The sequence below is a fragment of the Plecotus auritus genome, assembly GCF_963455305.1.
Source record: "Plecotus auritus genome assembly, chromosome: 7".
Classification (NCBI taxonomy): domain Eukaryota; kingdom Metazoa; phylum Chordata; class Mammalia; order Chiroptera; family Vespertilionidae; genus Plecotus; species Plecotus auritus.
In genome coordinates this window covers 34,039,134-34,052,479 of record NC_137774.1, presented here as the reverse complement: position 1 = coordinate 34,052,479, position 13,346 = coordinate 34,039,134, and the positions used below count along the sequence as shown (strand labels likewise).

General features: G+C 46.0%; 1 protein-coding gene across 3 annotated transcripts in view; it reads left to right on the top strand.

Annotated features, from left to right (window-relative positions):
- FAM222B (family with sequence similarity 222 member B) overlaps window positions 1-10,700 on the top strand; it is a 73,580-nt gene extending 62,880 nt beyond the window's left edge. For 2 of the 3 annotated variants that reach the window (XM_080677618.1, XM_080677619.1), the window contains exon 3: window positions 6,258-10,700. In XM_080677618.1, coding sequence (XP_080533744.1) covers window positions 6,258-7,864 — 1,607 coding nt within the window. In that variant the 3' untranslated portion in view covers window positions 7,865-10,700. The remainder of the gene's footprint in view (window positions 1-6,257) is intronic. The other variant, XM_080677620.1, reaches the window with a different exon arrangement.
- The last annotated feature ends 2,646 nt before the right edge of the window (window positions 10,701-13,346 follow it).

Sequence of the window (13,346 nt, the reverse complement as noted above, 5' to 3'; positions counted from 1 at the left end):
GAGATGTGATATCAAGGGATGAGCCATTTGGGAGGAAAGGCAAATTGGCAGCTTTATCTTGGATGCTGACATTGAGATCTCCACTTTTCTTTTTCCTCAAAGCAGCTCCTAAGTAGCCTCTGCCAACCACTGTCCCTAGTCTATACTGGAGAATTGAGATATCCTTCTTTCCTGGTTTCAGACTCACCAGTCCATTTGGGGGACAGTGTATTTGAATTCCTTTGACTCTCTTGTTGCTATCCTTAACTAAATCCACACCTTTGCAGAGGAGAAATCTTATTGGTATTTTTAAGCCTCCTTGCTTTCTTCTCTCCTCTCCCAAAAGGTATAAAAAAAAAAAGAAAAAGAAAAATCTTGACTTATAGCTGTTAGTGTTAAATATCTACAGTTACGGTGAGATAGAGCATAAGATGTCTTCTTTAGGAACCAACAGCTAAAGAGCTGCTTAGAACCCAAGCTTACCAGTTATAGAAACCTTAAAACCAGTTTTGTGACTTGTAATTCAGCTTTTCCCTACACCCATTCTTAGAAGGGTCTTCTAAGTTCCTAGAAACACAGAGCTTGGTATCTGGTGGGGTGGGGATGAGATACGGATGTTGATAGCTTACTGTGCTTTATGTTGTAAGAGTCAGCTCAAGGCAAGAGAATTGGATCAGGAGTCAGGATATGTGGCTTCTTGGCCCAGCACTATAAGTCACCTGGCTAATCACTTTTTCCCAGGCTTGAGCCACCACATGTATAGATAGAGTCACAGGATTGATTCCTTCTAACTCCACATTTTCTCTTCTCCCCTTCCTGTTTGGTGTGTGTAGGAGAATGTAATGTGTTTCCCATCCTAGATGTATAATTTGCCATAGGGCAGGCTGGATAAAAGAAATATTGGTTTGGTGTGGGTCCTGTACTTGGTAGAGGACCAGAGTTAGGGTTAGGTGGATGCCTTCCTAGAGCTTTTCTAGATTATATATATTCCATGATGTCACTTGCTTTGAGAGTCCTAGCCATTTTGGAATTCTGTACTTGGAAATTTGTTTTCCTCTGACCCATCTTCTCCTAATCACCCAGAAAAACGTGTTTTTGAACATTTTTTCTTTATTAACTCCAAGCTCAGTTTATGGTCAGGTATATAGTAGTGGCTCAATAAATATTTTTGAATGAATGGCTGAAATGATCAAAAGACCTTGGTTTGCCCTAGCCGGTTTGGCTCAGTGGATAGAGCGTCAGCCTGCGGACTGAAAGGTCCCAGGTTCGATTCTGGTCAAGGTCACGTGCCTGGGTTGTGGGCTTTATCCCCAGTGTGGGGTGTGCATGAGGCAGCCAATCAGTGATTCTCTCTCATCATTGATGTTTCTGTCTCTCTCTCCCTCTCCCTTCCTTTCTAAAATCAGTAAAAATATATTTTTTAAAAAGACCTTGGTTTTCAAATCGTCTTTTAGATAATAACTTTGACCTATTTTATAGCAGTTTTAGAGCTGGAACAAATGTCAAAATTCTTTTACTGCTTCTTAGTATGTCTATCTGCCCCCTAGTGGAAGGGTCTGGAAATTGTTAATTGGCCCAAATGATTGAATAAACTCAGAAATATCAGCAATATTAACTAACATCTGTTCATCTGTTGAGTTGATAACCATGTGCCAGGTACTATCTTGAGTTTTTTATTTTATTTTATTTTTTCCATCACCATATATCTCCTCTATCCCCTCTTCCAACTCCACTCACTCCCCTCCTACAATCACCACACTGTTGAGCATTTTTAAAATATATATACATTTTTTAATACTTTTTATTGATTTCAGAGAGGAAGGGAGAGGGATAGAGAGATAGAAACATCAATGATGAGAGAGAATCATTGATCAACTGCCTACTGCACACCTTCTACTGGGGATTGAGCCTGCAACCCAGGCATATGCCCTTGACCGGAGTCGAACTGGAGACCCTTCAGTCCGCAGGCTGACGCTCTATCCACTGAGCCAAATCGGCTAGGGCCTGTTGAGTATTTTCATATTTTTTTTTAAATATATTTTTATTGATTTCAGAGAGGAAGGGAGAGGGAGGGAAAGATAGAAACATCAATGATGAGAGAAAATCATGGATCGGCTTCTTCCTGCACTCCCCATACTGGGGACCGAGCCCGCAACTCAGACATGTGCCCCTGACCGGAATCGAACCCAGAACCCTTCAGTCCACAGGCCAATGCTCTATTCACTGAGCCAAGCCAGCTAGGGCCTGTTGAGTATTTTTATATATGTTATTATTCATTCCTCAATAATTCCGTATGGGAGACACTCCTATCTTTCTTTTAAGGATGAGGCACAGAGTGTTTGCCACTTGCCAACATGACATTACAGTTCAGTGACGGGGCTGGAACTAACACTCGGGTCAGGTTCCAAAGCTTGCATTAGAAATACACTGCTTGTGCTGCTCCACCTATAGATGGAGGTTTCTGCTGTATATGCCACCCATGTCATCTGACCTTCAAAATAGAAGGATACATAGGGAGGTCCCTGTGGGGAAGCTGTATTCAAGCAGATTTAAGTGCTTTCGGCTACATTTAACTCTCAGACTCAAGTCCAGGGTGTCCTGCAGTTGGAGCTTCCTTTGTCAGGTTACTTTGTCCTATCTTTGGACAGACTTAGCCAAAACTGATATCCTTGAATAATAAATATCGACAGCCATTGTTCCTGTCCACAGACTATTTTCCCATTCATTGGATCTCTTGATCTTAGTAATCCTGTGAAGCAGGACAGTAGATATCATATACCTGTTGGTTATAAATGAGGAATGACCTGAGACTGGGTAGTTAGATGATAAAGTCAGTAGATGAATCTGGATCTCTCTTTTTTTCTAACCACATATTCCCTACTCTTTATACTGCCTCATATCTTGATTAATGACTCAGTTGGCATTTGATATATAAGTAATTTGCTTACAAAGCTGTGGTATCTGTGTTAGCTGTGCACTTAAGATGTTATAGAAGAAAGAGAGACTCCAGGATGCCTGTGTGTGAGGACTGAGATAAAAAGTATTGAGAGCTGGCTAGAGTGGCTCGGTGGTTGAGCGTCTACATATGAACCAGGAAGTGATGGTTCAATTCCCAGTCAGGCCATATGCCTGGGTTGTGGGCTTAATCCCCAGTATAGGGCTTGCAGGAGGCAGCCAATCAATGATTCTCTCTCATCACTGATGTTTTCTTTCTCTCCCTCTCCCTTTCTCTCTGAAATCAATAAAAAAATATATTTTTAAAAAGTATTGTAAAGAACTTTACCTTATTTATTTATTTATTTATTATTATTATTTTAGAACTTGACCTTTTTTAAAGGGTTGGGCTTAAGTCTGATAAGTGAAGTGGTTGGTACTGAATTCCCAGAATATGGCCTCTTGTCCAATATACTCATCTCATCCTTGAGATTCTTCCTTAGTAAAAATACTGTAGCCTGTGTCTCCCCTCCCCTCCCATGCATTACTTCCCTTTGATTCTTGTCCCTTTATTTGACTACCCCCATCACTGCTGTCAACATCAGTGGAGGCAGGACAAGAAGAACTAATTAGCCTTGGCCTGTGTGGAAAAAAAGAACTAATCAATGTCAGTGTCATACTCCTGAATGCGTTCCTTCTGCCTCTGCTAGAAAAAAACAACAACCTGAGAGTTGGTACTGACTTGAAAAAAGGAACTCTATTGATCTCCAGTCAGGGTACATACAAGAATCAACCAATGAATGCATGAATAAGTGGAACAAATCCATGGCTTGCACCCTCTCTCTTATCTTCTTCCTTATTCCTTCTTCCTTCTTCCTTCTTTCTTCTTTCTTCTTCTCCCTCCCTCCTCCACCCCACCTTCTCCCCCCTCCATCTCTCTCTCTCTCTTTCTCAAAATAAATAAATAAATAAAATTTAAAAAGGAACTCTGTTATTCAACAAACCCAACTGTATTCCTCTCTCTTGGCTTTCAAGGAGAAAAGCCCACTAACATGGAGGAGAGCCCAGGGGCAGACCGTTATTTCCTGTCTGAACTAAAACTCAATAGCTTCAAACTCGCATTCCTCAGCCCATTTGTTCAGTCAGGCAGTCCCTATACTGATGGCACTTAACAAGTATTTGCTACATATCTGCTCTAGCTAAGACACTGAGCTAGGAGTGTTACATGATTTTGACCAGTTAGACAGACACCTAAGTCCAGTGGCTGACCAGGTCAGTTTCTAATGGAAGTCTGGTACCTTGAGTTTAGGAACTATCTCTCAGTGATTCTAGGCTTTTTTTTATTTTTATGTCTTATTGTCAAGGAGAATGTAAGAAGGGTCAGAAAATGGCTCCACTTTAGGGAGACTGAAGCCCATTAACCCTTTGTACGCTATAAGCGTCTATAGATGCAATTAAATTCAACATATCATGGCGTGTGGAGATGGTTTCCGGTTTGGATGCGTGGCAGTTAAGGGACAGTGACCTACGAAAAGCAGAACTCAAACTCTGCTCTCAGAGCTTTGACCCTCCTCAGCAGCTAGTGCTACCTAGTGGATGGGAAAGATTTCTGAGCCTCTCTGCCTTCCTCTCCTTCCTACCCCAGTTGTCACCATCACATTGATCATTTTAAGATGTTCATGAAATCTGTCATCTTACAGACATTTCCTTTATGGGTAGAGCATTTATTCGGTAAATAAAGCAGACCCTTAAATATGTTTGCCTGTTCAAGGCATTGTTCCAGTATTTGAAAGCATTAAGCCTTTTCCTTTCTGTACTCTTTTTGCTAAGTTCTACCTTCTTGAGTGTGGACCCGAATTCTCTGCCCATCCTAGACTTGAGCTTTCTTTTCCTGCTTCCAAGAGCAGCAGTTTCTAAGCAGTTGCTGCCAACTAACCAGCAATGTCACCAAAGGATGGCAGCTGTGCCCTCTTCTTTAGCACACTCACTAGCCTACTTCTCTTCCAGATGCCCAGTGTCACGATTTTCAAATAAGGTCTTCTTGAGCCAAGCCAGCTGAAGTCACAAGCCCAGCATTCAGTCAGCCTAGTCCCTGCTCTGTATGGCTGCCTTCTGCAAGGGGAGGAAGTAGGGAGGGAATCTGCTAGCTGAGCCTAGGTTCCCAGCCAAGCCCCCTTCCTTCTGCTTTGGGCAGTTTGTGTACTTAGTCACTCAGCAAGCCTTTATTAAGCACCTTCTGTGTAAACTCAGGGGAGACCCTCCCTCAGAGACTGGGGTAACAGAGCAGAGACCCCTTGCAGGAGCCTGGCATCCTGAAAGAGCTCTTGTTCTTAGAACCTTTTCCTTTTTGACTGGAAGCACAACATCCGCTGGAGCCCCCTGATGGGAGGCAACTGGAGATGGGAACAAAGAGACTGTTAACATTAATGAGGTGCATTGAGTGGGTAATTCCGCAGTCTCCAAAGGAAGTCAGATTTTTCCTCTTTCATTTTGGAAAGTGACAGCTGACAAGGGCCGAATACAGACTATTTTTGGCTCTCAGGACTTAAAAGATTCTCTGAATCCTTTCTTCTCAAATTCCCTCTCTGCTGCCCTGTCATTATTGTCACTCCCCTCAAGGAAATAAAGCCTTTTGATCTTTACCCAGTCATGCTGAAAGTAAGCTGTAAACAAAAGTGAACTTGTGACATGGGATGGGAGAGGGATGTTGGCAGCTTATTCCTCTGCTCCTAAAAAAGAAGCATCCTGTATACTGTGCCAGGATGCCCACCCAATGGGCATGACGCCCCAGCTGCAATGCTAAGGAGAAAGCTGATGCCTCACTGGCCACTGCAGATGGAAGAGTAGTCACTCTGGCTGCCCCCTTTACCAGGATGTCCTAGGGAAAAGGACTGAGTGCTCTCACAAGCAGCTCTGCTTAGAATCAGCAATGCCCAGGCCAGCATGGGCTGGTAGGAACTTGGAGAGAGCTCAATGTAGAAGAACAACTCTGTGAGAATTGGCCAGCTTCTGTCTCTGCCAGATACTGGACTTTTGAAAGTTGCTCTGCTATTTCTGTCTTTAGTGATGTCATTTGTAAAACAAGCATCATGATAGTACTTGCTTCCTAAAGCAGTAGCAACTATTCGTTGAGATAGCCTGCCGCTTAGCACAAGACCTGGCCCATTATAAGTACTGATGGGGCCTGAGGCTGGGTCTGACTTCAAGGCTAGGGAGACAACTTAGTTAGCCCCTCACCTCCCCCACCTTTTACACCCTCAAAAGGGGAATCTAGAAGGCTGGTTGGCTTGGCACTGATGAGCTCCCTCTCCTTCTTTGCTCTCCTTCCCCTTCTCTCTCTCTAGGGGACACTACACAGAAAATGAGAACTGCTCACTATCCTACCCCAGCCGAATTGGACGCGTATGCTAAGAAGGTCGCAAACAACCCACTGACTATAAAAATCTTCCCCAACAGTGTGAAGGTTCCCCAGCGGAAACACGTTCGTCGTACTGTGAACGGCCTCGACACATCAGCCCAGCGCTACAGCCCCTACCCGACTCAGGCTGCCACCAAGGCAGGCCTGCTTGCCATTGTCAAAGTGCCAGCCAAAAGCATACTCAAGGACTTTGACGGCACCCGAGCCCGGTTGCTCCCTGAGGCCATCATGAACCCCCCAGTGGTGCCCTATGCTACTGTGGCACCCAGCACTTTAGCCCACCCCCAGGCCCAGGCTCTGGCCCGCCAGCAGGCTCTGCAGCATGCACAGACCCTGGCCCATGCCCCTCCCCAGACGCTGCAGCACCCTCAGGGTATCCCGCCACCCCAGGTGCTGCCCCATCCTCAGAGCCTCCAGCAGCCTCAGGGCCTGGGCCACCCTCAGCCCATGGCCCAAACCCAGGGCTTGGTCCACCCTCAGGGTCTGTCTCACCAAGGTCTCCAGCATCCCCCCAGTTCCTTGTTGCATGGAGGCCGGAAGATGCCAGACTCAGATGCCCCCCCGAATGTGACCGTGTCTACCTCAACTATCCCCCTTTCAATGGCGGCCACTCTGCAGCACAGCCAGCCCCCGGACCTGAGCAGCATTGTGCACCAGATCAACCAGTTTTGCCAGACGAGGGCAGGCATCAGCACTACCTCAGTGTGTGAGGGCCAGATCGCCAACCCCAGCCCCATTAGTCGCAGTCTGCTCATCAATGCAAGCACCCGGGTGTCGACCCACAGCATCCCCACACCAATGCCTTCATGTGTGGTCAATCCCATGGAGCACACCCACGCGGCCACAGCCGCATTGCCTGCTGCAGGCCCTGTCAACCTGCCCACGGGCATCTCTCGAGCCCCCACTGGCTATCCTAACGACCTCAAGCCAGTTGCCTGGAACCAGCATCAGCTGGCCCACCTACAACAGATGTGCAGTGAGGCTGGTGGGACGCCGGCCCCTGGTCTGACAGGCAAGCATGCAACAGGACGTGAGTTGGCAGGGCCTGGCTTTGTGGGCAAGGCCCCTGCCTACCCGCAGGAACTCTGCCTGGCACAGTCCTTCCATTTGAAGCCACCCATGGAGAAGCCAACCCCATCCCCACCAGTCAACGGCCTGGCAGCCCCACTGGCCTACCCCAATGGTCACTACTTCCAACCCCTGTGGAACAACATTCTGCCCACTCCCAATAGCGACAGCTCAGGGTCTCAGGACCTCACCATGCCGTTCCACGGTGGGCAGCCCACGGGTGCACCCCTCGACTGTGCGGCGGCTGCTGGGGCCCACTACCGAGCAGGGACCGGGGGCGGTCCGGTGGCAAGCCAGAACAGCTTGATGCAAACAGTGGATTACCTAAGTGGGGATTTCCAGCAGGCCTGCTTCCGAGAACAGAGCCTGGCCATGCTAAACAAGGCTCATCGAGCCCCTGGCAGCCGAGCCCCTGATCCCACAGATAGTCGAAGTCTTCATATTCAGCACCCTGGATATAGATAGGTAGTCCCGGTGCCCTCCACAAGCTATACATCATACACCCCCTCCTAGGTTTAGTCTTACTTTTGAGTAATTGGATAGTTTCAAATTTTCACTGCTCCAATGTGATCATCCTTAGATTTCTAAGAAAGGGAATTTAGTGGGATCTATATGAGGACAGAGGGGGATTCCCTGTGCCCTCATTCTCTCCCCTCCACCAGCCCTAGCAGTTTTTGGATTTATGTTAGGACCTAATCCCAATCCCAGGCTTTTTTCTTCACTGCCTGGCTGTCAGTCCTATGCCATGTCCATCTCCCTTCCCCCCCTTGCATTTCCCACCAGCCACCTTCTGTCTTTTCCTGCTCTGCCTATTTCCCTTAGGACTGAAGTGAGCTAAGGGCCCTAGGTGAGGTCACTATAGGTGCCCAGCCTCCTAAGCTAGGCCTCTCCCTGTTTTTCTGTCTCTCTCTAGGACTAAAAAGCCAGGCTTCCCAAGTGCTCTGGAAGCTAATTCCTTACTCACCGCAAAGACCTCAAATCAAAACTGACCAGTCTTCATCTCTTCTCAGCCTCTCTTCATTCCTTAAGGCGTTTATGTCTACATTGATCCCAGAGCCAATGAACTTACCCTTGCCATACTTCTCAAGGGCATCCTGCAGGCACTTGGCCGTAGCCTTGAGACATGGGGAAAAAAAATGTGTCTTTGTGTTGGTATCTTTGTCTTTGATTCCCCTTTCCAGCCCTAGAGAAATGCAGTGACCATGCAGCATATCTTTTTCTCACTGTTGCCACTCCTAACTCATCTGCTGCCCTCATTCCCCACCCCCATCCAAAAAACAAGTATAACAAAAAAACTGATTCTACTTGAGGAATTAGGTAGGTAAGGGATGATCACATTGGAGTTTGAAATTAAAAACACCAAAAAAAAACAAGGCTTTTTGGTTCTCTACACTGGCTAAGAATATTGCTCTACACTGTAAGTTTTAAATGTCATGTTTCTGTATGAATGTAGTGTGGCTTTGAGTAGCATTGTGTGCGAGTGGCCCCACAGGTACATACACCTTCTAGACACCTCCTTTCGCAGCCCCTCAGTTTGATGAAGAAAGTAAGAAAAACACAAAGCCTTAAGCTCTTTGAATTCTTCCTTTACCAAATGAGCATGGTTCTAACAGCTGAAGATGGGTGTACATTGGAAACAGCCCCTCTCGCCCCTTGCTCACTCTTCGCTCATACCCACTCCATGCTCAACACATCTAATTCCCAAGAGACAATTAGTTGGCTAGAAATTTAAACTTTTCTGTAACTTTATGTTTCGTTGTAAATTTTTTTGTATCCTCCTGTTAAAGATGCATAGTTGGGCTCTGCCTTTTTTCTCTTTTTCCCCTTAACCAAATAAGCCCTTTTTCCTCTCTTCTCTGGGGAATGTGAGCTGATGGTCTTATTTAAAATTTGGGGGTTTGTTTACTCTATCCACTGTTCTTTAGCCAGAATTCTCTAGTGATCTGAATCAATGTGACTGAAGACCAGTTTTTAAATTATGTGTTGGCAAGTTGCCTTATATTTAAAAATAGAAAAAAAAAAAAAAAAGCCTGATTGTGTTATGCCAAATGATAGCAACATGAAGTCCTAATTTATTGTTCCTGATTGTTTTCCTGACGTCTGTGAACACTGGTACCTCCCTGTTCCTGAGCCCCCAGGAGCACCTATTGCTTCTGGTGCAATACCTTCTCCCAAGGTGTTGGCCACCATCTCACCCAAGGCCCCCTTCCAATTCTTCCTTCTCTGACTTAAATTGAAAGAGCACTACTGTCTCCCCTTGACCCTTGCTTGAGCTCCAAACCAGATATTTTTGCTGTGATTTTTTTCTAATGCCTCTTCCCAAAAGGTGAGCTGCCATTTTAGGAAATTGGACCAGACACCAACTTGGGGGCTTTATATCAAACCTCAAACCCATCTCTTCCTGTGTGGGGGTACAAATCTCTGAAGCTCTCACTCCCACCCCTAATCTGCATGGAAAATGTACTGTGACCCCACCTTCGTCCCCAACTGCCCTTGCCTTTGGTGTGAGATGTTTCCTAGTTCACCCTGAGCTCCTCACCCCTCTGCCAGCCAACCCCCAACCAGCAATAAGAGGCCAAACCAGGGCCTCCTATCTATAATCCCTGCCTCCATCCCACACTGCCCCTAGGGAATACTGTTTCCCTGAGCTGTCCACATACTGTAGCATTCACTCTCCATCTCTCATCTTCTCACCTGTGGTGGTTTATGGGTATGATGGGGTTTTTAAGATTATTATAAACCAGTAAAAAGAAAAGTCACCTTTCAATCTTGTCCTATTTGTTTATAGTGGTTTCTAACGTCTCATTTACTAGAAGGGAAGTAATTTCTCATTTTTAAGAGGGGGACCCCTGTTCATCCCACTCAGAAGCCGTCCCAGTCCATTATTGAAGACCAGGTATTGGGATTGTAAGGAATGAAATTTGGTCAATCCCCAGGTGGTACCCAGGACCTCTCCCTAGGCAGGACACTTAGGACCTTGGTGGGTTAGTATGTCTTCCGTGGAGGTCTGAAGGGTACTGCCACTTTCACTCCAAGGATCATAAGTCACTGAAAAATGGGTAATTTGCTAATAAGCTATTTAAGACTAAACGTCCCTCCCTCCACTTCTCCCACCTCCAACAGGGATTCTGAGGGCCTCTGACAGAGGTGGAGGTAATAAGTGCTATAATCTGTAAAATGAAAAGTAACTCTTGGTGAATCTTACGGGTTTAGTGTTGGAGAACTTTCCCCTTTTTTGTCTGCAGGGGGAAAAAAATCTAATAGAGCTTCTTACAGCCCTAGTTGGTTTGGCTCAATGGATAGAGCATCGGCTTGTGGACTGAAGGGTTCCGGGTTCTGTTTCAGTCAAGGGTACATGCCTGGGTTGTGGGCTTGATCCCCAGTAGGAAGCGTACAGGGGGCAGCCGATCAATGATTCTCATCATTGATGTTTCTTATTTTAAAAAATATATTTTGTTATTTATTTCAGAGAGGAAGAGAGAGATAGAAACATCAACGATGAGAGGGAATCATTGATTGGCTGCCTCCTGCACATTGGACGGAGCCCGCAACCCAGGCATGTGCCCTCAACCAGAATTGAACCCAGGACCCTTGGGTCTGCAGTCCGACGCTCTCTCCACTGAGCCAAACCAGCCAGGGCATCATCATTGATGTTTCTATCTCCCTCTCCCTCTCTGAAGTCAATTATATATGTATAAATAAAACATAAGAGCTACTTACAGTTGACTCTTGAACAATGGGAGTAGAGAAGTTAGAGGTGCCTCTAACTACTCCCATTCCTACATAGTCTAAAATGACTCCAGCCCTAGCAAGTTTGGTTCAGTGGATAGAGCATCAGCCTGCAGACTGAAGGGTCCCAGGTTCAATTCCAGTCAAGGACACATGCCCAGGTTGCAGACTTGTATCCCCAGTAGTGGGCGTGCAGGAGGCAGCCTATCAGTGATTCTCATCATGGATGTTTCTGTCTCTCCCTCTCTGAAGTCAATAAAAATATCTATCTATATAAAAGCCTAAGCAACCATGACAACCGGCTGGTAGCTATGACCTGCACTGAGCACCAGGGGGCAAACACTTACTGCAGGAGCTGGCCCTGGTGGTCAGTGCGCTCCCATAGCCAACCTCCCACAGTCCCTCCCCGATCACCAGCCAGGCGCAGGGACCCCACCCATGCACAAATTTGTGCACTGGGCTTCTAGTGTCAAAATGATTCCAAAGACTTTACTAATAACCTATTGACAGGAAGCCTTACCAATAACAGCTGATTAATGCATATTTTGTATGTTACATGTAGTATATGCTCTATTAAAGTGAGCAAGAGGAAAAATGTTTAAAAATAAAGCAATATATGTACAGTATTTATTGGAAAAAATCCATGTATAAGTGGATTCGTGCAGTTCAAGGGTCAACTAGATTCCCTGGTCCCCCTTTCAGTTGGTTGAACGTCATCCTGTGCACTGAAGAAGGGTTGCCAGGGCACATACCTGAGTTGTGAGTTCGATCCCCAGTTGGGACACAAACAGAAGGCAACAAATCAATTTTCCTCTCTCACATTGATGTTTCTTTCTCTAAGTATGTCCTTGGATGAGGATTAAAAAAGAATTTAAAAACACACACAAAAAAAACCTGGCCTGAGTTCCACAAGGCAACTATGACTGCCTGTAACACCACTGGAATGAGGGCTAGGCCCGAGTATGGAGTTGACTGCAATACACCATTGTTGCACACAACTCTAGAAAGCATGTTCCTTGGAATGGTGTAGTGACAGTCTTGCCAGCGGAGACAGCCCAAGCTTGATCCATTGTATCTGACTTCTCTTGGAAAGATGGTTCCATCTGTTGCCTGAAGCAAGTGCTTAAGTAAGACATTTCTTCTGCTACAGCAGCGGTCGCCAACCGGTGGTCCACTGGTGGTCAGTGAGGTCTGAAAGGTTGACCTCTGGTTTAAGGAAACCAGCTAGAGCATATGGTTGTCCCTATTAGCTTCCAGAAGTCACTGTACCAGGGTGGTTTTTAATCTGATGAAGGGGCTACCTTTATTAGGCAGCCAGGACCCATCTCTCCCTAGATTGGTGAATTTGACCTTTTGAAGGCTAAGCTGGTGCTTAGTTTCTCAGGGTGAACTACAGCCCTTGAACCTTCTTCCCTCTACTAGGTAAGTTTCCATCATTGGGCCTCTTCTCAGGGCCAGCCAAGAAAGAACAAGGCACTTAAAGCTGATTGGAACTTTACAGTAAATCTAGGTGAGCAGGATTACTCTCATTTCACCAGAGAGAGCAAAATGCCTCTCTATATAGCTAAGTAACTTGCCAAAAAGGAAGCAAGGTTAAGGATCCAAATCTAACTATGGCAAAATTAAAAGGAAGCTATACATCTAGGAATTGCTAGAGCTTGAAACAGAATCCAGGCCCTGCCCCAAACCAGCTGAAGTCAATGCACTCTTCTGTTCCTATTTAATCTGTTAAATGTGGGTAATCATAGGCACCCACTGAGGTGTATATGAAAAGCAAATGAGTATGGATGAGAAAATCCAAGCACTCTGTACACCTCAAAGGCCCCCTTGCTCAGCTTAGTCTCTGGATGGGGGCTGGGCTTTGGAGTTCAACATTCATCACGCACTTATTTTGTGCTAGAAACATGCTTTGTCTCATTAAATCTTCAATACATCCTACTAAAATAGGTTATGTTGATAAAACGATTTCACTTGATGATTGTATTAAATGAAATAATGTATGTACAGTGCTTAACAGTGTCACCACCAGAGGGCAGCAGCAAGCATCTCTTCCACACAAAGCCTGGTGCACTTCCCCTGTCGTCCACCAGAGGGCGACCCATCAGGGCAGCTGAACCCCCGGGGCAAAGGCAGCAGCCAGTCTGGTCCTTTGCCTTCACAATTGGGCCCAGCCTTCCAGGGCCCTAACCCACCCAGATGAGTCAGACTGGAACCAAAT